At 37.4% G+C, this 21,889-nt stretch overlaps 2 protein-coding genes across 7 annotated transcripts; both read left to right on the plus strand.

Moving 5' to 3' along the window:
* Positions 1-3,514: 3,514 nt before the first annotated feature.
* LOC133298740 (meiosis-specific protein ASY3) lies at positions 3,515-10,463 on the plus strand (the record flags this gene model as incomplete). Its single annotated transcript, XM_061498065.1, has 9 exons — positions 3,515-5,059; positions 5,164-5,287; positions 7,055-7,174; positions 7,281-7,335; positions 7,480-7,629; positions 7,705-7,763; positions 8,690-8,824; positions 9,814-9,905; positions 10,392-10,463. Coding segments are annotated over 9 exons (2,352 nt in total), but the record flags the coding sequence as incomplete, so codon positions are not given.
* Positions 10,464-12,348: 1,885 nt separating this feature from the next.
* Positions 12,349-21,725, plus strand: LOC133298742 (transcription factor PIL1-like). Of its 6 annotated transcripts, none has more exons than XR_009749855.1 (8): positions 12,349-12,710; positions 12,824-13,418; positions 13,511-13,612; positions 13,698-13,763; positions 13,868-13,933; positions 15,016-15,092; positions 15,192-15,256; positions 21,599-21,725. XR_009749855.1 is itself a non-coding variant. In XM_061498070.1 (6 exons), the coding sequence occupies exons 1-6, from the start codon at positions 12,640-12,642 to the stop codon at positions 20,898-20,900; spliced, it is 906 nt and encodes a 301-aa protein (XP_061354054.1). In that variant the 5' UTR covers positions 12,349-12,639; the 3' UTR covers positions 20,901-20,913. The 6 variants fall into 6 exon arrangements, 3 of the variants coding, with proteins under 3 accessions (XP_061354054.1, XP_061354052.1, XP_061354053.1); XR_009749854.1 differs by lacking the exon at positions 21,599-21,725 and adding an exon at positions 15,688-15,816; XR_009749853.1 differs by lacking the exon at positions 21,599-21,725 and having other exon boundaries at positions 15,192-15,808.
* Positions 21,726-21,889: the final 164 nt, after the last annotated feature.

The raw sequence follows: 21,889 nt of genomic DNA on the forward strand, positions 1-21,889 counted from the left end.
TGGGGCCTTCATAATGCTTTCCATCATAGTAGATCATTGTCACATACATGTTTGGACTTGTGCTCATCCTCCTCACGAAATTGGGACTTGGGTTCTGAAATTGGGGGTTTGGGTTCGGATTTTGGGGTTTGGAATTGGGCAATGACAATGATTTCACAATATTAGGTCTGTAGAGATGGTGGGATGAAATACAATCGGATTGAGAGGATTACACATGAACAAAGGGAGCTATTTAGGTTTACACAACAACAACAATCGAAATGAGACCGAAAACATGGAAAATATAGGGTTTCAGTCGACATTTAGTCGACTAAATATCGATACTTAGTCGACTAAATATCCCAAAAATGTAGTCGATTAAGATGATTTTTTAGTCGACTAAATTTGCGGTAGTCCACTTGCTGAAGATTGACCATTTGCTCGACTAAAACAGCAAGGTAGTCGACTAAAAGGGGGTAGGTTGGTGGATAGTTCTTGATCAGGGGCAAATTGGTTATTAATTAATTAATGAGGGGCAAAAGGGTCAAAAAGCCCTCTGTTGATTCTTTAAACATCAAAAAATCACATTAAAATATCAAATCAAACAATAGATGTCCTACCATTTAAAAGTTTAAATGTAGATATCAAATCAACCTATACACATTAGTTCAATTTTTGAGTTGAGGTTGTGTTGATGTATGTGGTGTGTTCAAGCATTTGAAAGTTAGATGATTAAATAAAGGGTTTTATAAGAGTTATGTTGTAGAAAAAGTAAATGTGTAATGTTATAGAGATTCGTTTTGTGTGCCGTAGTTTTTTTTTTTTTTTTTGCTTCAAAAAATACGAGTCTCACAAGATATTGTGTGTGTAAGAAATTTTTTTGTGTCATGTGACATGATAGATGCAAATCCCTTCAATAAACTCTAACTTTGTTTTCTCAAACAAATACAATAGTTTGCCTAGGAGAAACTTATGGGATTTTTAATGTCTTCATTTTGAAAGTGCAACGTCTTGCCACATTGGTGGCTGCAACAATATTGTTGTTAGTGTCTGTTCTCCTTGTATTGCAGCAATGATATTGTTGGTTGGAGAAAGAGAAGAAGTGATGAATGTGAATTTTTTTGAGAAATTGGACAGGACAGGGAGTAATAGACCTTGAAGGCATAAGTATTTTGATTCATACATCTAAGTAGATTGACGATACTCCATTTACTGAGTTTCTTTCTTTCTTTATTTAGTCACGATTAAATAATGAGTTTGAATGTCATTTTTAATCTTAGCGATTTTTTTCTTTAATTACTTAGATGCGTTCGAGTTCGTGGGGGTTGTGAGTTAAATTTTTCCAAACCTATTCCCCATTTTCTACCTTACAGATTGGAGGGTTTTTAACCAATGTTTTAAGATTTGGGTTGGGTCAGAACTCACATGTTCACACAACATGTGGTGCTAAAATGTGTTTGTCTCATAAATAAGTAAAATTGTATCTACCATTTAGCTGATCTAAAATATATGACGATTTCAATTCACTGAATATTGAATATTTAATAAGGAGTGTTATATTTATAAATTTTTTATTTATAAATTCTTATAAATTACATTATATACTACGGGTAGTACATATTCAAATACTATGTACTACTCTTAGTACATAGTATAATTTGTAAGAATATTTAAATAAAAAATTTATAAATATAATCTTACTCATTTAATAATAGATATATCTTGCTTGCTTTATTAGAAACAAATTTACTTTAGAATATGTATAAATTTTTTTCTTTAGAATACCTTTTTATGACAATTTTAAATTAAATATCTAGCAAAATACAAGAAAATACAAGTCATGTGCATTGTTGTGAAACTTATTAAAACTGTCTCGTAAAACTAAACTAAATATTGCATTTTATTTAATAAATAAGGATTAATTTTTTCATTTTACATCAGAATTTTTTTTCTTCCTCCACACATAATTTTAAGATGAGTCTCACTTTTCTTTTGTCTTTTTACTTTTTTATGAATCCCACTCATTTTTTGAGTCAGGTGAAGAAAATAATTTTCTTATATAGAATGAAAAAACTGTTTCCTTTAATAAATTGTATAATTGGGTTCCAATTCCAAAGCACAAGTAATATATATATTTTTTATTTTCCTCTGGTTAATCAAATTATTGGGTTGACCCGATTGTTAATAACCCCTAATTCAAGCAACCAAAATATGAATTTATATAAACTAATGTAATCGTACCTGAATGGGCATCTAAATAATATTGTTTTCAATTGTTGTGAGTTTGAACTTTGTGCTATTTAATTACGGATTGAGAATTCTTCCATCTGTTGGCTCTTGCTTCCTATTAAAGATCAAAATGGGTATATTAAAATGTAATTATAATTCAAGTGCAGGGGTATTGTAGTCCACGCAAAGGAAAAGTCATGCGCATTACGCATCATGTTGACAATATAAACTAGGAGGAAGTTCGGCCTCACACTTCTCTTTCCCGCCTTTATTTTTTTGTTTTTTGTTTTTTCCGTTCAGCATTGCAGCAAACCAATTCTCTTTCCCTCACCCAACACTAAATCAAATTCGTTATTCCAATTTCGCATTGCAGCAAATCAAGATCTATCTCTCTCTCTCATTGCAATTTCGGAAACGCCGTAAGTGCTTTTTTTAATCCTTCCGCAAACCTCTTATCAATCTCGCTCTTCCAACTTGTTTTTTTGATTCAGAGCTACTCTTCCTATCACGTTTGATATCAATTTTAGATCGTAACCTGGGGCAGATTCTTCTGCGTCGTTTCTGAATTCTTCAATTCCTCTTTCTCGAGGGTTTTTCTTCAGGTGACCAATCCGTGAGTTCCGATTCTTAGTTTATTTCGGGTGCACTTCAGGTTAATTTTGGAATTTTATTTTCATTTTTGTATTCGTGTTATTAGCCCCTTCGAATGATGTACGTAATTTTGTTCTTTCTTAATTTGTGAGGTTGTTATTATTTGCACTCTGTTTGGATGTTGAGAAAGCAAGAATGAGAAGGAACTTCCGAGACTAATGGTTTCTTTCTGAAAGAGTTGGTTGTTACTTTTTCAGGTCTGTTAATGGCACCCGTGCTTAGCTGAAATCGCAACTAACAATGGATTTTGAAGCACGACGAATTTTGCATGATGTAAGAAGCAGCAACCTTCATCTGGCGACTTTTCTGATCTGACTTAGATTGGTCACTAACAGTGTGCTCTTAAATAATTTCATTTATGATAATCTTAGAATTTGTAGTTCGTGATGTTAGGTTTATTGGTCACTTTGAATTGCTCCTGTAATTCTTTTTTGGCATATGTTTAATTCGTGTTTGTGCTTGACATTTATTCTCACGAAAATGCAACTTTGAGCATTTATTATAACTGAAGCAGGGAAAGAAATAAACGGTCTTATTTTCCAGTGCCCTTCTCTCCGTTACTACTGGCTACAATCAATTATGATTTTAGCTACTGTGTTTCTATTATTGTGTGAAAATAAATTGAGATGTTCATGGATTTGGGCTATATTTTCAGGAGCAAGCGAGTATTAGTCGGAGTTTTGGCAGCAATATTCATCCGTCTAGCCAGTCAAGGAAAATTTCTATAGGAATTATGGCAGATTCAAAAGCGAGCACAAGATGTGGAGCCACGAAAGGGGACGGGGCTGTCATTCCTAATACAGAAAGGGTAATCTCTAATGTGGGAAATTTCATTGGAGAAAAAAGCAAAGTTGAAGGAGTGACAACTTCCTTTAATACAAAGCAAATTGAGGGTCCAGAAGCGGTGAAGTTTTCTTGGACCTCAAAATCCGTTTACAAAAGAACACCTACTTCTGAGACCATTCTTCAAGCCAACCAAGCCTCTACTTTCCTAGTCTCTCCAGGGGGCCCGGATAATCCGGATGGAATAGAGTGTGCAGCTGGGAAAAATTCAGTTCAGCTTGTCTCATATCAGACTTCAAATTTTCCTTCGAATAATTACAAGAAATTTGATGGGGAAACTAGCAAAAGGAAGGGAAGAAAGGATGGGACCACTGAAAGGGTAGAGGAATTTACATTTATCACTGCACCAGAAGTCTTCGAGTCTGATAAAACCAAGCCAGAAGACAAAATAAATAGAACAGAGAATAGAACTGAAAGTTTGAGGATGAAGCTTCGCCAAATATTGGGGACCACTTCTTCCCCTAAGACTCAGCATTCAGGTTCTCACGCTCGTAACATGGATGATGAAAGTTTGCCGCTTGAACAGAATTTGAACCATGAGGAAAATAAATTTGTTAAGACCAGACAAAATTCTGATTCTATAGAATCTGATTCAGAACATCCTGATCATACACTTAAGAGGCCAGTAACTCGTTCTTGGAGCAGAAAGAAAGTGTCTTCCAAAAATCAACCAGGAAAAGGTAAAAGTGTCCCATCTTCAAAAGACACAGAGAAGCATCGAGAAAAAAGTATATTCTCTTTTGAAGGTAAAAGGACTGGGATGCGAGATGGTTTTCCAAATGATGGTTCCTCATTGTCTTTGAAGAAAAATAATCAGGCAAAGAATTCCAGAATTGGGCCACATAAGATCTGCTTCACTGAAAATTATACTGCAGATAAACTTCATCAAGACACTTCGAAGACGGATCCACCACCGCTTGATGGGGCAACATCTTCACTTGGGAATAAACTGGGAGGATTTTTTGGTCGCTTACCTGATCATCAGACAAAATGCCCTCAGACACGGAAAATGAACCAAGAAAAAGAATTTAACCTGCCACCAACTGTAAACAATACAGATCAGCATGGAGAACTTGAGGTTTCAGAGAGTGGAAACCAGCAAGAAAATAGAAGTAGTCCAGTTATACAGACTGTTGCTAATTCACAAGATAATTTTCAGAGTCCTACGTTTCAACTTAATACACCTATTTTAAGTTCTTCTCCTAGCTCAACACCAAAAATAGACCAAAAGGAAAATGATGTTAGTAGTCCAGCATCAACTGAAAAAAGATTTTCTCTGAGAAACATTTGTAATTTAAGGACTTTCCAGGCTTTGGAGTCAGACTTCAACGGGCTAAGGGAACAAAGGCAATCTTCTGTATCCTTATCACTCAAGGGTCTCAAGTTTATAATTTTGTGTCTTCGGGCCCTGAACTAGACATGTTGTGTTTCTGTCTTTTGTTATTCCTTATTAGACTTCAGGATATGGAGGAGCTCAAGCGTTCTATTCCCAGAAACGACAAATCTTTTGAGAATGAGAAAAGAGAGCAGGATTGCTCATCCGCTTCATCATCTGAAGAGAGGAACACTCCAGTATCTCATGAAGGTTTGCCTTTCATCAAATAAGGATATATGCATTCTCTTGTAGACTCTTAATTTTGCAGCATATGTATCTCACTGAATTTGTTGTACTTCTTTTTAACAGGCTGATTTTAGTATCAATTGCATCTTAAAAAATTGGTTCAAGCACACATTAGCCTCAGAAACTTAAATAATCCAAATATTTAACACATTTGAAGAACACATTAGCCACAGGAAGTAATGAGCATGTGTCTTTCATAGGGATGATTTGTCTCCCATTTTCTCCTCTTTCCATATGTTAATCTTATATTTTCTTCAAAATTATGAATTACTCATTTCATCAGTAAATGTGTTTTCATAGGAAAAAGTCCAAAGAATAGAAGATTCTAACATGTCTCATTTATTCTCAAATTGTTCTGATGGGAATTGGGATGGTTGGTTCTTCATTTAATGCATGCTTGGAAATCACTGACTTGGTAGAGTATTATATAATTTTGGTAACAGCCAGAGGTCTTTATGGTACTTAGCATGTACCTAGTCCTTAACCTCTGATCTGAGACTGAGATGAGCTCTGTCATTACTCATGACAAGTTACTTTTGCTTATACGGTGTTAGAGTGTCCTGCCGTGTCCACTGGTCTTTCTAGGTTCTTACACCTGTTCAGTTTTTTATTTTGAAAGGTTCATCTTCCTGATGGTACCAGAAAAAACCTATGTATATATTTATCAATCAACAGTGACAAACCCAGATAACATGGGTCTTAACGGTATCTCTACTAGCAACGTGTCAGAATACCTCTACTAACAATGCAACAGTAATCCTGTTACAGATTCAATATTTAGAAGAAAGAACAAACAACAAAAAAGGACTGATAAATGACCCACTAACAGCTCCCTCAACAAGGAAAACAACCATTCCTCATTGAGTTCCCTTCCTCCCCAATTTTCAGTAATTGCTCATCAGATGCCCCCACGATCTTCCACTCTCCTTCATAACTAACTCGTCAGCACCTTTTCCACCAATTACTTCCTCTCCATTCAATGCCTGCCACGTGTAATTTTAGACTCTGCTCATTTTCTTCTTTTTCCTTCGAATTGTTAGCAACGTCCACATTGGCAGATTTCACATTGGGTTCATTATCCACCTTGGCAGCAGAATTCACTTTTGGCTCAGCAGAATTCACTTTGGGCCCATTGTCTTGGGCTTTGCTTTTCTTCTTATGTTTCCTCTCGTATCTCCACTTTAGTGGTCCAACGATACCTCCCTGGCTCCCTCCCTATCATTCACCTTGTCCCCAAGGTGAAAAGATGGAAAGAGTGTCTGCAATTGTTGTGTGGCTCCTCCAGTTGATTGATGATGGTTGTGATGGATGAAACATACAACATTGAACCTGATAGGCCAGGAATAATTAAAATTAATCATATATAAATGTTAGCAGAGAATGTGGCAGAGCATGCTCTTCCAAAGTCCCTATGTGTTAGTTATTTAATGCATTTGTTAGTTTTACTTTAGTCGCACCATCTGTGTTATCAGATATTCTGTGATCATCCCCCCCCTAATTAAAATTAATCATATATAAATGTCAGCTGAGAATGTGGCAGAGCATGCTCTTCCAAAGTCCCTATGTGTTAGTTATTTAATGCATTTGCTAATTGTACTTTAGTTGCACCATCTGTGTTATCAGATATTCTGTGATCACCATCCCCACCTCCCCCCCTCCTCCTCTTTTTATACTAGTGCCTGTTCAAGGCAGAGCCATTTTCTTTGTTGTGTCTAAATTTTGTACGTGTAGGTCCAAAAGTAAGACATACTGCTGAGAGGAAAAGTTTTACGCTTCATCCAATCAAAAGGCTGTGCAAGCATGAAGGCATTAAATTTAACGATAGCAGTCCAGCTTCAGTGTCTTCAAAAGGCAGAACTCTACTTTGTACCTGATATTTTTCATCTAAATATGTTATTCTGATGTATATAATCTTTATACTATAATTCTTATTTTTACACAAAATGATTGGGGACAGGAGAAAGTGATTGGATCGATGAAGCTTCTGAGCAGAATCAAGATGGATTTGCAAGGTTTTCTTTTTCTTTTTCCACGATGAATTGGATGATGAGTCCGGAAAAATACAAAATACAACTAAGATTTGCATAATCTTTTTTTTTTTTTTTGGATAACGATTTGCATAATCTTTTAATTGTATGATTCTCGACATTTGTTAGGGCTGTTGAACTGTTAGCCTTGGAATTGGGCAAACTTAAGAGCAAACTTAAGTCGATGATGAGTCAGAAATCCGCAGAAATTTTGAAGTCTGTTGCTGAAGAGATACGTCTGCAGCTGCAGAATGTTCATTCTCAGATTCAAACAGACATGTACGTATATTAGACTGATAAAATTTCAAGCTTCCGATATCTCGTGCTTTTATGTGTTTATGAAAAATGTTTCAGAGGGAAGCTTACAAATCTCAATAAATCAAAGAGAAAACGGCTAGAATCAAGATTTGAAGGTAGAAAAATTTCTAGTTTTACTTGAATACATTTATGTTTTGATTTAACTTGTATAGTTATTGTATACATCTTTCTCCTTTTCATATTTGCTTTTAAATTCAATTTCCAAAACCTGCTGCCTAAATAGAAAAATTAACAAAATAATCATTGTCCAGCTCCAGCAATAATGTTTGTGACTCCACGAATCGATGTGCATTCAATGACTCAGAATAATCCTCCTAATTATCTAAAGAAGACATTAGTTTGTATAAAAAAAAAACAGAGAAGACATTAGTAAATGCTTTTAAGTTCTCAAGATATTAAGTGCTTTTACATTTTCATTTGCTGATTCTATGTAATTAGGATTAATTAGGAGGATGGTAGGCTGATCATTTTGTAGGATTTAGCTTTACTCGTTTTTTTCTCCTTTTTTTGGTTCACTTAATATTATTCTCTTTGGTTTTATGTGAAATATAAAGATCCAAAAATTAATGGACGCAAAATTCATCTTGTTTGTATTCAAACTTCAGGGCTCATACGAATTTGATAATCACAATAGAATACTCCTGCTGAGATATAATATAAAATTATTGACACTGTATCACTTACAAATTTAGGTGAAACAGTTGTTTATTATAGTATCGGATTTTGTGTGGCCACGTACTCACGAGTTATGATGGACGTGTCATAAGAAATTTAAAAAAAAAAAAGGCGAGACAAAGAAATAGCATGGTTCTATTGAAAATGTCGTCGCATCGGATCTTCCACTTAGAATTTTTTCAACTTTATTTATATATTTGCCGCTGAATTTCGTATACAATGTTTTCCTCATATTTCCTCTTCTTAATGTCACTTTCTTGTCATATTATGCTTGAGCGTGATTTTCACTCTCCTTCCTCTCTTTCGTACCTTTTCTCACCAACTCTTTTTCCTAACAAAAATGTAGACCAGCAGAAACAGTTGAGCTTAATATATGATAGATTCAAGGAAGAGGTTAATCTGCATCTACAGGATTGCAGAAGTACTGTTGAAGGTCTTGAGGCAGAGCAGAAGGAGATCAAGGGAGCCCTGGAAAAGCAAAGTATGAAAATTTAGAATATTTGCATTAGCTTATTTTATGTTCAAAATAGTTTATAAACATGCAAAACGCGTCTTTTAGATACAAAATAACCATAAAATATCAACTCAACGGTTTAAGTTTCCAATTTAGTTTACTTTGAAAGTAAGCTTGTTTACTTTGAAAGTAAGCTTATACTAAAACACGTTTGGTTTTATTTTATTTTTTTAGTTTTTGAATCTCTTTATGAATTAGTAGTTAAGAAGAAAGCCTGAATAACCTGTAGAAGCTTGTGTTTGTTAGGTCTATAGTTTCATTTTGGCTTAAGTGGTTTAGGGATGTGAACACGATCTGGAGAATGTAAATGGTCAGTTGGTAGTTGTTGCTGTTAGTTAATGCCATTGCTCTCTCATCTCGTGGAACAGGTTTGTGGGACAGAATCAGTCATCAATGTGCCATAGGAAGCAATGTTACTAGCATTGCTAGGGACCAATTGAATATTGATGAGTAACTAGAGGGAGAGTCATATCACTTTAATGGAATATAAAATGAGGGGGGGGGGGGGGGGGGGGGGGGGGGGGGGGGGACAGAGCGAGTGAGGGAGTAATGCAATTCTATCATCTTCCCCCCCCCCCCCCCCTTTTCTGAGCAAATAAAGGTAAATCCTTTCAAATCTCTAGGGGCCATGACACAATCTGCGTACCTTTATATAATCTTCTCTATCATTTCTGTTAATTATTATGTCTTAAAATTTTAATTACATGTCGTTGTATATGAGACACATTGTCTAATGCAACAAAAATCCTTGACAAATTCATACACTTCGGGAAGAAAATTCAAACAATTTTGTTTGTAATATTTTGATTAGCAACTACTTCATCTTTAGCTCGATAAGGGATTAGTGTTCGTGTTCTTAGGTCTAATCTCTTATTAAGCAAGAAAGATTACCGGTTGCATTATTGATTAGTATTATGTAGGTTGTGGCCACATTTTAAATATATCTTGTATAACAGGGGTAGCACATAAGAAGCTTCTATCGCAAGTTGAAGACGCAGTGGAGGTCCAATTCAATGACGCTCAAAGGAAAATAACAGCCACCCAGGAGGCAAGTATTTTTGCACGTACTGGCTATATGCACTAGTTCTAGGTTTTCACTGTTTTTTCATAATTTGAGTTGCTGGTTAGTCATCAATCAATCGCTTGATTCTTGGATTACAAGTGTACTGATACATTGTACCACACTTTGCGTTAAATTATACTTGAATCACTGGCCGCAGGACAAAAACGGGCTGAAGGCTGCGTAATGCAGGATAGCCAATCATTTGTATTGCACTAGTTAGGTGTTGTGTAGACAACATAAATTAGCATTTCAAGTTTTCTTGGCACCATCTTCTTTTTGTTTCCCCTGCATTGTTCATTGAACTAATGAAATCTTGCTGGTCCAGCCGGCATTAGTCCTTCCTCTTGTTTAGATTTTCTTTTTCCCTGGTGATTGTGATTTCTTCACAACATTGTTAACTATCATTGTATATGCAGACACGAAGCATTTTGTATCGCATAGAACTGATTTTATCCTCCTAATTGATTGCAGATGGCAAGGGGAAAACTGCAGCAATTGAATCGTGTTATAGCTATGTGCTTGAAAGAGGGTATTCTAAATTGATGTGATATTCTAAATTGATGTGATTTCTGCTTATTCTTTTTCTTTTTTTTGAAAATTTTTCTGCTGATTCTTTGCAAGTTAGGAACTTCGCTCAGAAGTAAGCGCACCTTGAGATTTCACTAGATTCTTAGAACCGGTATCATTAGAGATTTCTATGTACTTAATATTATCCTCCCACCCTCCCCCTTTTGAGTGATGCTACTTACAAATGAACTTTTTCACTTAGTGCATAAAAAAGATGATTTGGCCAAGTTCAAGTAACTCCACTTAATTTTTCTTTTATCGAACTCGAATACTGGGTTTATTATGCTTGATATGTGGGTGAAAAATATCCCAAGTGTCACAAGGACTGTTCTTTATCCTTAATCATTTTCGGATTTCAACGCGCAATTTGACGGGTTTGGAAATAACTTATATGTCCAAGGAAACTAAAAATGGAAAATACAAAAGAAAAGCAAGAGTGTCTTTGTCTCACAATGGAGAGTGGTGGTTGACGAGTCACTTCGAAATTATTTTGGAAGTGGAAGTTGAAACTATGTATAATGATATATCGTTGTTTTGGACTTTGATTACATGAAAGAAGAATGAGAATGTCAACATCCATCGTCTTATCAAGGATACCAAATTGTATTTCCTTGTGTGGTGTTGCATCCTTCCCGTTTCCCAAGTCCAGCTGGATCACCCTCGTCTATAAATTTCAAAGCACTGACGGTCATAAATACCGAAAGTAGAGACAAGAAGACGCCCGGGCTCGTGATCCCAATGTGAACATCACGTGAAAGCCTGTGACCGCTCACTGGCGCTCACACATATCTTCGGAACATCGACCAAAGGGTTACTATTTGACAAATTTTATATCCAAATATAATCCAAATAGTACTTTTTAGCAGGCTGTCGTGCGACGTAATTCGCTATAACTAGTAGTGAATTATGTTCGTCAATAATTTTATAACATATGACATATTTTTGTAGAAAAAAATTGACCGGAGGAATTCGCTACTAGTGATAACAAATTTGGTATGCATGTGGCCACTTGTCACGAAATCATTGGCGAACGTGATTTGCTATCAATCGTAACGAATTATGTCGTGTAACCGTTTGATAAAAAGTATTGTTCGCATGACATTTGGGTGAAATTTTTGACAAACAATGACATTTTAGTCACTGTCACCATATCTCCTCTTGGGATTGAAAATCTAATATTCTAAGTAAGGAATAGGGTGTGGCTTCGTACCACGATCTCCACTTAAAATAACCTATATACTATTTAGAGTTGGCAAAAATGAGCCATGAGTCGGGTTAGGTTGGTAAAAATGTGCTGCCAACCCGACCTGAGCTATCTAGGAAAAAAACGAGCCAACTCGCGTGTCAAACAAGCTAGCTCGTAGGTTGATTTTTTTTTTTAAATACAAAATATAATATACAAAAATAGACAAAACTCAGACACGCTGTCATCATTTTTTTTCTTTCTCTAAACCTAAGTCCCTAATCTTCTCAAATTACTGCCATTTTTATATTGTTAGGATGTGCTGGGGTCTGTTTGATTTAAATATCTTTCCAAAATTATTTCGTAAGACAAGCCAGAAAATAACTGTGCGTGGTCCGTGTGGATTTGAATCTTGCTTTAATTTGACACTGGCCCACCTAATCTATCGGTACCTAATTCCCATAACATGACAGATAAGATTACAGGAATTTTGTGGACACTATAAGACCACACCTGAATTTTACATTGTTGTGTGCTAGGAATTGAATTGAGAGATGACTATTGACTACTACATATGTGCCGTCCAAGCAGTGAGGAGTACCACATGGGTTATTATTAATTTCCAGAACTCATCTTAGTGAACAGAACAATTGGGCAACCCTTCACTCATGACGTAAGATTTTGCTTACGTAAAAGTAACCAGTTCGATCCTCTCTCCATTCAAATACTACTCGTATTAGATTTAATAATCTGATACATATGATTTCTGCTTCGCTATTTCGTGCGTGCTAACCGGCAAATCGTAAGCAGGGTTTAGTGTCTGTTCTAGTACTAACAGTTATTAGCTTCAACCGTGTTACTTTGCCTCACTAGTAAAACTAGTTACTATATATAGGCCAAGCTAGTGTCGCACACGGTTTGGTTTCTGTGAGCACACGAGTTTCTTTTGGAAGATCATATAATCAATCAATGGCTGAGAAGATACTTGACTCCACCCGAACAGGGATGATAAAAAGCTCCTCCCATCTAATTACTTCCATGTAAGTTATTTCTGATTACAAATTGGATTCTCTTTTCATATTCAACCACGTTTCTGTCTCTTTTCTCTTTTCCTTCTTTTAGCTTATGGTTAAAGTGAATGATTTTAATTCAGTTATGGCAACGATTCCCTTGAGCTGGTATGTGAAAATGGTCAAATTCATATGCAAGGAGGTTCATCATCAAGTGTTACAAGAAAGTTTCCCTCGTGCTATAGATATTCAAAAAGCCATTCCCGTGGCGAAGAAGCAGATAACGAAGATGCCTGCATTGCAAAAAATGCAACGTTAAGCACATATTCGCTTTTGGACTTCCCAGTTCAAAGAGACTCTGACTTATACAAAAGTTGCTGCAAGCTTAAAGTTGGATCTGCAAACTTAAAAGAATCTAAAGGATCACATGGTCTCACAGGAATTCAAGGGCAAAAACCTTTTATTCCAAGAAGTCAGGAACCACCTCCTGATGAGCATTCTGAAGCTGTTGGTCATGACAGTGCCCTTAGTATTCACGAATTCCATGGTCAATATTATAATCAAACCTCAAGCTCTGCAGGAGTTGGATCAAAGAGAAAAGCTCATACTAACTACTGTGATGAACCCTTGCTAGAATCTTCTTCCTTATACTCGCTTGGAGCATCAAGTAACACAAATATCAGTAGCAGGAAACATGATCATGACACCGATGACTCAATATATTTAAGTGATGACTACGTAAGTGGAACCTTATACTATATTTTCACCTTCTTTCACCCTTCTTGGTTAGCATGATTCTCAGGAACCTTGATTAACGTGGTGCACTGCAGAATGATGAAGAACCAGAAGATGTAGGTAAGGAAAAGCATGCTCGGAAAGGCACCAGAGTCAAGAGAAGCAGGAATGCAGAGAATCATAATTTACATGAAAGGGTGAGGAAACATGTACAGAGATGATAAAAAAGAGTTCAAGAGATGTAGAGCTTGGAGATTAACTAGTTTTTGTGGATGTTTGCAGAAGCGAAGAGATAAGATCAACAAGAAGATGTGCATATTGAAAGAGCTCATACCCAATTGCAATAAGGTGTGCATATAAATAAAAAATACTTTCTTCAATTATTTCCTCCTACAGAACTTTTTCTAAAAGCTAGAACTTCATGCGCTTGTTTTGTCTTGTATGTCTCTTAGATGGACAAAGCTTCAATACTTGACGATGCCATCGAATATATTAAGACCCTAAAGCTTCAGTTAAAGGTAAGTTTAATCCTTTTCCGTTGGTCAAATTATATTTAGGCCTTGTGTTAAACAATCATTTGGATGTTTTTAAGATTAGTGTTATATGATGCAGATTATGTCAATGGGTGCTGGGTTTTGCATGCCACTCACCATATGATCAACACACACCTTTTATAATAGCCCATATTAATTAATTAGGAAATCAAATGTAATTAATTAATTAAACATGTTTTAGTGAGTAAAATTAAGTATAATGCTAAATTAAATGAATCTGAGTCACTTTGGAGTTAAAAAGTGTACTCAGTGAAAATTAAGGGATATAAATGGGTACTGGCAAAAGTACCCAAAATATAAAAATAAAAATAGTAACATTCCTAGAATAATATTCCAGACTTTTGGGTAAAGTTTGGTAATTATTGAGTTGAATAGATAGACGAACCAATACCCGCTTAAAGCCACTTAACCTATGTTAAGTGACTTAAGCTACCAAATGACCCCCCATTTCCCCCAAGTCCCGTCGCCAGAAAACAAAGAGAAGGAGAAGAAGAAGGAGAAAGAAGAGGAAGGAAGGGAGGAAGAGAGAGAGAGATCAAACCTTGATGGTTTTGGATGATTCAAAAGCCTAAATCGCTTAGAATCTCGCCCTCTTTCATAATCCAAGCTTAGTTTTAAGTGGGGAGCTTTGTGTGGAGGGATATTGGCTCTCAAAAATTCGGCCCTTTGGAGAAATTTGGGGTTTTGAGAGTTTCTACCTCCATTGAAGCTTGATGAGCCATCAATCCTTGGTTGTGTGACCATTGGTGGTAAGATTCTAACCCTTGAACCTCATGATTCCTTGAAATTTGCATGAGTTAGGGTTTATGAATAGTAAATTGGGATTTTGATGAAATGTAGTTGAATTTGCTATGTTCTAGGAAGAATGAGATTTAGTGCATGTTGTAAGAAATGCTAGGAATGACATTTAATCGGTGGAAATGAGCCTAGATAGTCATTTGATAATTGTTCATAATATTGGAAAGTTCATGCTTGGATTGGTTAGTATTCTAGCATGTTGAACAATTGGTGAGTTGAATGATTGATTGTGTCCTAATGATGTCTAGGATTGAGACATTTGGACCGACCGTGAGTGATCAACCGCTTGAACAAGCTATGGAGCATGAGTAGCTCATTGGAATTGGTAAGCTCACACTTGTGTGGTGTTTTGAATTGAACATTTGATGGTTGATTGTGAAATACTCTTGGATGCAATGTGTTGATTGCATTACACCATGTGTAGGTGTTGGTTTTGGAGTAGAGTATTGTTGACATTGGTGAAGAACAAAGGTCGACTGAAGCATTGAGGTAAGCCTTCGGACCTTGGGTGTAATTCCCTTGACTGTTCTACCAAGCCCTGAAAGGGTGGAGGTTGTGATTGTGTATATAAATGCAATAAAATAGTGTAATACTTTGTTATACGTATGTGTATGCATTTGGTGTGGCATAGGATGGTGTTTCCCTATGTGGGTATGTTGCATGACGATGCGTAAATCATACATGGTAGTTAGCTGGCCAGTAGGACTATTTGCATCTGAGTTTCCTTAGGACAGCTTGAGAGCTCGAGGGATTTCTCCTGGAGATGTATTGCACTTTGCATAGATATGTATTTACTGCATTATTATTGTTATTGCTATTACACTGATATGGAACTGTGGGGTGGAGAGATGCTCCAAGGACCCCTGGTTTACTGGATATATTCGTATATCTCACCCCGTGTTGTGGGGACCCCCTTTCAGGTAAGGATGCTGCAGGAGCCTCTGGTGGCAAGTGGCCATATCTGGATTATGCATGAAATATGGCACTTCTTTGAGTTTATGCATGCCTTTTGTAGTTGACATGTATAGGATTTTATTTTGAAAGCCCATGATCATTTGTATATCTTGATTCATTGGATGAACTTAGCCTATGCTCATGCCTTTGGTTACACCTTGTGTTGATGGGAGCCAAGGGAATGATCATAGTGTTTTGTAAGTTAAGTTCTATGATTTGTAAAGGATATGTAATGTAAATGATGCCTACTTGGAATTCAATATATGCATGCTTGTTATGTATTGAGTTGTTGAATTGGTTGGGCTGAAAATCAATTAGGTACCCTCTTCGTTTAAACTGGTAAACGATGAGAAAACAAAGGTCATGCTGCCCAAATTCTAGCTAAATCTCATGAGGAGAGGTTGGATGAGTGCTAGGATTTAGTTTTGGGGCATGGACATTTGGGGTTTGTAATGGGGATGCATTTTCCCCTAGGCTTGGACTTGAGAAATGTGGGAATTGGAATTCCCTGGCAGCGCGCTTAAGCGCCCAGGAGCGCGCCCAAGCGCCCTGCTGCCCCTGCGAGTGCCAATGCATTCTGCCTCCTCGCGCTGGAGCGCCCAAGTGGGGGCTTAAGCGCCCAGGATTGCGCGCTGGAGCGCCCTGGCGTGCGCTTAAGCGCCCCTTGCTGCAGAAAGTTGGGTGGCTTACTTCCCCCTCGTGTTTTAGCGCCCAGGGTGGGGCTTAAGCGCCCAGGGTTGCGCGCTTGAGCGCCCTGGTCCGCGCTTAAGCGCCCTTCGCCACTGAAGGAGGAGATGCTTCTGTCTCTGCGCGCTAAAACGTCCCCGTGGGAGCTTGAGCGCCCAGGATAGCGCGCCTGAGCGCCCTGTTGCGCGCTTAAGCGCCCATCCACACTGGAATGCCTGATGCATACTGCCTCCGTGCGCTTAAGCGCCCAGATGGAGGCTTTAGCGCCCGATAGCGCGCGCTTGAGCGCCCGGTAGCGCGCTGAAGCGCGCTGGGCCTGTGACCAACACTCTCTTGTGTTGCTCCAAATTGTCCTAACTTGGGCTACAGTGCCCCGATTTGAGCACGGTTTGAAGCCACAGGTAGCTAATGAAGAAACCTACAATATAGTAGAAGATGTGAACTAAATAAGAAGTAAATTAATGATTTAAAAATGGAAAATGAACATGATGTTAAGCTTAATTTATCTGTTTCCGCAAGGCAACATGGTTACGATCACGAAATTGGGTATTACAAGTTCGGTACGTTTTAAAATGAAAAATTTATCCGGATTTTAATTGAACCCTTGTGATTGTAACTGCGCTTAATATCATAATGCGATGTTAACAAACCGGTTCTAGAACGGGGTGTTACACCTTTTACATGAGTTAATGGGAGCTGGAATGGGTTTCAGGCCAGACACAGGCGTCCCTTGCTGCATACCACAGTTCCCTATTACTGACAAGAGAGTCCTAATGTTTGGTTTCCCTAAACAAGTGCCACCCATTCCGATTTCTCATGCACCTTTCATTCCTATGGTCGGAAATCCTTCTACACAGCCATTTAAAACAAAATAATGGATAGTAAAGACTAATATATCAAAGGTAATGGCTAGAAAGGTTGATTTACTGAAAGACAGTGCGATCTGATTATAAACTGTCTGCAGCGAGGTTCTTCTGACAGTTCATAGTTGGATGCTTAGTACTGCTTGGAAGCACTGATGAAAATGGCCGTTGGAAGAATAAGACTGTTGTTATTAATTATCATCCAATGTTATGTGTTTGAAAGAATATCTTTATTATTGTTGGAAATATCTTTATTATTAGTAACTATTTATTTTCTTATTTTATTAAGATTTGGGTTAGATCTCGACTAAGCTAGCTCATTAGTGTTTTTATATATTGTATATTTATGAATAAATTCAATATACAGATTCATTCAATGTTCCTTTAGTCTTTTTTTATTCTACATGATATCTAAAGCCTAATGAAAGAAATTCTGATTAATTCTTTTTTCCGGTGAATCCACTGTTTATCGTCTTTTCCAATTTTTCTGGATACTTTCTCCTTGTCAGTTTCCGAAGACCTCTTTTGTTCTTGGATCATCTGTACGTTGTAGTCGAACCATTTTTCTTTGCAAACCACCGTCAGAAAACCTTGATCATCGCTCCTTCACTGTTGACCACCATCGTCCGGTAGCTTTTTCCGGCGAGCCACCTATCGTTGTGTTCGTCTCGACCGTGAGGTACTGTTTGTCCAAGACTCATCCCGAGAAAGTGTCTCATGCACGTGTCAAATCTTTGTGCGTTGTCTTCTATTTGTCGGGGCGTGGCGGCACGTAGCAACTCCTTTCCAATGCCGACCAATTAGGTTTTTCTCCCCTTTCTAAGACGGTTTTGGATCTGATCTTGTTTTGGTGTTTCGACATGATTTTTTGGTGACGCACGGATCCCACTCCTTCCGGTTAGTTTTGTGATCTGACATATTTGATTTTCTTTTGGTCTTCCTTTTTTTGTGATTATGGATTCTCCTATCTCTTATGTTTCTGAGTCTCCAACTGGTCGTGGCCGGACGTAAACCCTCTAAGGGTCGATTACTTTGCACTCATTGTCATCAGATCAATCATATTGTTGACCGCTCTTGGAAGCTCCATGGCAAGCCACCTCATCCTCCTTGAACTGCACATGTTGCTCAGGCTCTTTCTATTGCACATGATCAAGGGTTTTCTGCACCACAACCCCATGTCTCTCTTCTTAATGAATTTATGACTTGGTGGTATGAGAAACAAGCATCTGGTTCTACTACCTTCATTGTTTCATCTGGTAATTCTTTTGTTGTGATCTCTCAGTCACAATCTCTAAGTCCTTGTACTCTTGATTCTGGGGCTTATGTTAACATTTCTAGTAATAAGTATCTATTCACCTCTCTTTGTACTACTAGTTCATTTCCTACTCTTACTATATGACTAATGGGTCTTCGGTCCAATCCTGTGGGATCGGCACAGTTATTGTCTTCCGTACTTTATCTTTGGATCATATTCTTTATGTTCCTGATTCCCCTTTTAACTTACTTTTCATTACCTGTTTGACCAAATCCTTTGATTGTGTGGTTTCCTTTACCAAAACTTCTGTCATTTTGCAGGATCGGAGTTCAGGGAAGGTGATTTCCAGAGGATGCGAGTCTCATGGTCTCTATCAAATTTCCTTTCTTCTTCATCTTGCTATGCTATGGACTCTCCCCTCACTATCCATATTCGTTTGAGTCATCTAAGTCTTGCCAAGCTTTAGAAGATGGTACCCATTTATCATCTTTTTCTAGTTTACATTATGAGTCATGTCAGTTTGGGAAACATACTCGTAGTATGTTCCCCAATCGTATTAGTCGTTGAGCTTTGTCTCCATTTTCTTTGGTTCATTCTATTATTTGGGGGCTGAGTTGTCATCCTTCTTTTGTGGGATTTAAGTATTTTGTTACAATTATTGATGATTATTCTAGATGTACTTGGTTAATTTTGATGAAAAATCATTCCGAGTTATTCTTTATTTTTCAGTTGTTTTATAATGAAATCAAAACTCAGTTTGGTATTCATATTCGTACTTTTTGTAGTGATAATGCCTGTGAGTATTTATATCATCAATATCAACAATTCTTTTCTTCTCATGGCATTCTTCATCAAACATCTTATCCTCATACACCTCAACAAAATGGTATAGCCAAGCGCAAGAATCGTCACCTTGTTGAGACTATGTGTGCATTGTTAATTGATGGCAATGTTCCCTACAAGTTTTAGGGTGATGTTGTTCTCACCGCATGCTATCTCATTAATCGCATGCCTTCTTCTGTTCTTCATCATCAACTACCTCACTTCTGTTCTACATGTTTTGTTCATCATCTTGGTCCCGACTTGGATAAACTAACTCCCAAGTCTTATAAATGTGTTTTGCAGGGTTATCCCCTGTCTCAAAAAGATTACCGTTGCTACTCTCTGACTCTACGTCGATAATTTATTTCGGCAGATGTTTCCTTCTTTGAATTAGTTCCCTTTTTTGGCTCCACTAATGCTCCTATGGACTTTGATTCTGTTCAGTCATCTTTCTCTGCTGACTCCTTTGATTACCTTTCGCCTTTCCTGGTCCTTATATTTGACTTTTCTTCGGTCACCTTTTATCGTGATGAGTTACAAAATATTTCTCCAGATGTTTATGTGGGCTCACATTCGACTGCAACTCCTCCCTCGGCTTCGGTCCCACCTTCGGCTAGTGACCTTCTCATTGTTCTTTGTAAAGGTACTCGTGATACCTATAATATCCCTCACCATGAAATTTAATTAATTGCATATAATTAGGCAATTAATCTTGTATTAGTCAGTTAAATTAGGTAAAATATCTAATTAAGTGAATTGGGGCCACTTTTGAGGTAAAAAGTGCAGTAAGTGAAAATTATGGGGTAAAAACGTGTGCAGGCAAAAATACCCAAAATATAAAAGTAAAAGTAGAAATATTCCTAGAAAAATATTCCAGACCTTTGAATAAAGTTTGGTAGTGAATGGAGTTGAATAGATAGATAAGCTTATACCCGGTTGAGATAACTTAGTAAGTGACAAAACAAAGGAAAACCCACCCATTTCTTCATCCTCTTCGTGGAGCAAGAGAGAGAGTGAAGGAAACCATTGGAGAAGAGCTCCAAATTCTAACTTATTTGATTCTCAACCAAATCAACTCATTCCAAAGCCAAAACCACTTCAAATCCTCTCCTCTTTCTTAACCCTAACTTAGTTTTGAGTGAGAACCATTGTGGAGTGAGATATGGCTTGAGGAAGGGGGAGAAAATTTGACATTGGTGGAGCTTGAGGTGGAGTCTTTCATTCTTGTGGTTTGGAACCCTCACCTTGGACCATTGTGGTTGGATTGTGGTAAGTTTTCCATCCTTTTTGGTTAATTTGAATGAGGTGCATGTTTAGGGCTTTAATTTGATAAATGCATGAATAATAGGGTATGTTTGAGTTTGGTTGAGGCTTAGTTCGTTTACAAATATTGTTAGTAATGATAAATAAACGGTAGAAATGAACTTAGATTGTCATTTGGTTGTTGTTCAATATATTGGAAAATTCATGCTTGGGGTTTATGAGTTTTCTAACATTTTGAGCAAATTGTGAATTGGATGGTTGATTGTGTCCCTTGTGGTGATAGGATTGAGCCTTGTGGACCAACATTGAAGGACCAACCATTAGAGGAAGCCATGGAGCTTGACTAGCTCATTGGAATTGGTAAGTTCATGCCATAGTTGTGGTGTGGATTTGATTGTTTGGTTGATGAATATTGATATATTCTTGGATGCAATAGATTGATTGTATTACACCTTGTGTAGGTGTTTGCTTGTGAGGTTGTTGGTATTGTTGTAAAGCTTGGTTAATTGCTCATTGGTGGTGAACAAAAGTTGAGCTTGGAAGCATTGAGGTAAGCCTACAGACCTTGGGAATTGATCCATTAATTGTTCCACCAAGCCCTGAATGGGTAATGGTTGTTAATAATGTATGTAAATGCAATAAAGTAGTTTAATGCTTTGTTATACGTATGTGTATGCATTGGGTGTGGCATAGGATGGTGTTTCCCTATGTTTGTATGTTGCATGACGATGCGTAATTCATACTTGGTAGTTTAGCTGGCCAATAGGACTGTTTGCATCTGAGTATCCTTAGGACAACATGAGAGCTCGAGGGATGTCTCCTGAAGATGTTTTTACACACTGCATGAATATATATTTACTGCATTATTTACGGTTATTGCTATTATATTGTGAGTGAACTATGGGGTGGAGAGATGCTCCAAGGACCCCTGGTTTACTGAGATGTATTCATATATCTCACCCTGTGTTGTGGGGGACCCCCTTTCAGGTACAGATGCTGCAGGAGCCTCTGGTGGCAAGTGGCCATACTTGGATTAGATTGATGCATGAGGATATTGCATTATTTTGGTTATGCATGTCATTTTGTAGTTCCTATGTATAGGATTTATATTTGAAAGTCATTTGAGATATGTACATCATGCTTTATTTGATGGACTTAGCCTATGCTCACCTCCTTTGGTGTCTCTTGTTGTTGGTGAGAGCCAAGGGTTTAATCATAGTGTTTTGTAACTAAGTCTCATGGTTATGTAATAAAGACATTTGGATATTTTAATATTGT

Source organism: Gastrolobium bilobum, unplaced genomic scaffold (assembly GCF_033153095.1).
Source record: "Gastrolobium bilobum isolate Gb01-03AN ecotype WA unplaced genomic scaffold, APGP_CSIRO_Gbil_v1 utg5478, whole genome shotgun sequence".
Classification (NCBI taxonomy): Eukaryota; Viridiplantae; Streptophyta; class Magnoliopsida; order Fabales; family Fabaceae; genus Gastrolobium; species Gastrolobium bilobum.

What these genes read in the sequence shown, in the direction of transcription:
- LOC133298742 (XM_061498068.1), top strand. Translation starts at nt 12,640, where the DNA reads ATGGCTGAGAAGATACTTGACTCCACCCGAACAGGGATGATAAAAAGC. An exon ending in TCCCATCTAATTACTTCCAT is followed by an intron (nt 12,711 to 12,823) that starts GTAAGTTATTTC and finishes ATTTTAATTCAG; the next exon opens with TTATGGCAACGATTCCCTTG. An exon ending in ATCATAATTTACATGAAAGG is followed by an intron (nt 13,613 to 13,697) that starts GTGAGGAAACAT and finishes GGATGTTTGCAG; the next exon opens with AAGCGAAGAGATAAGATCAA.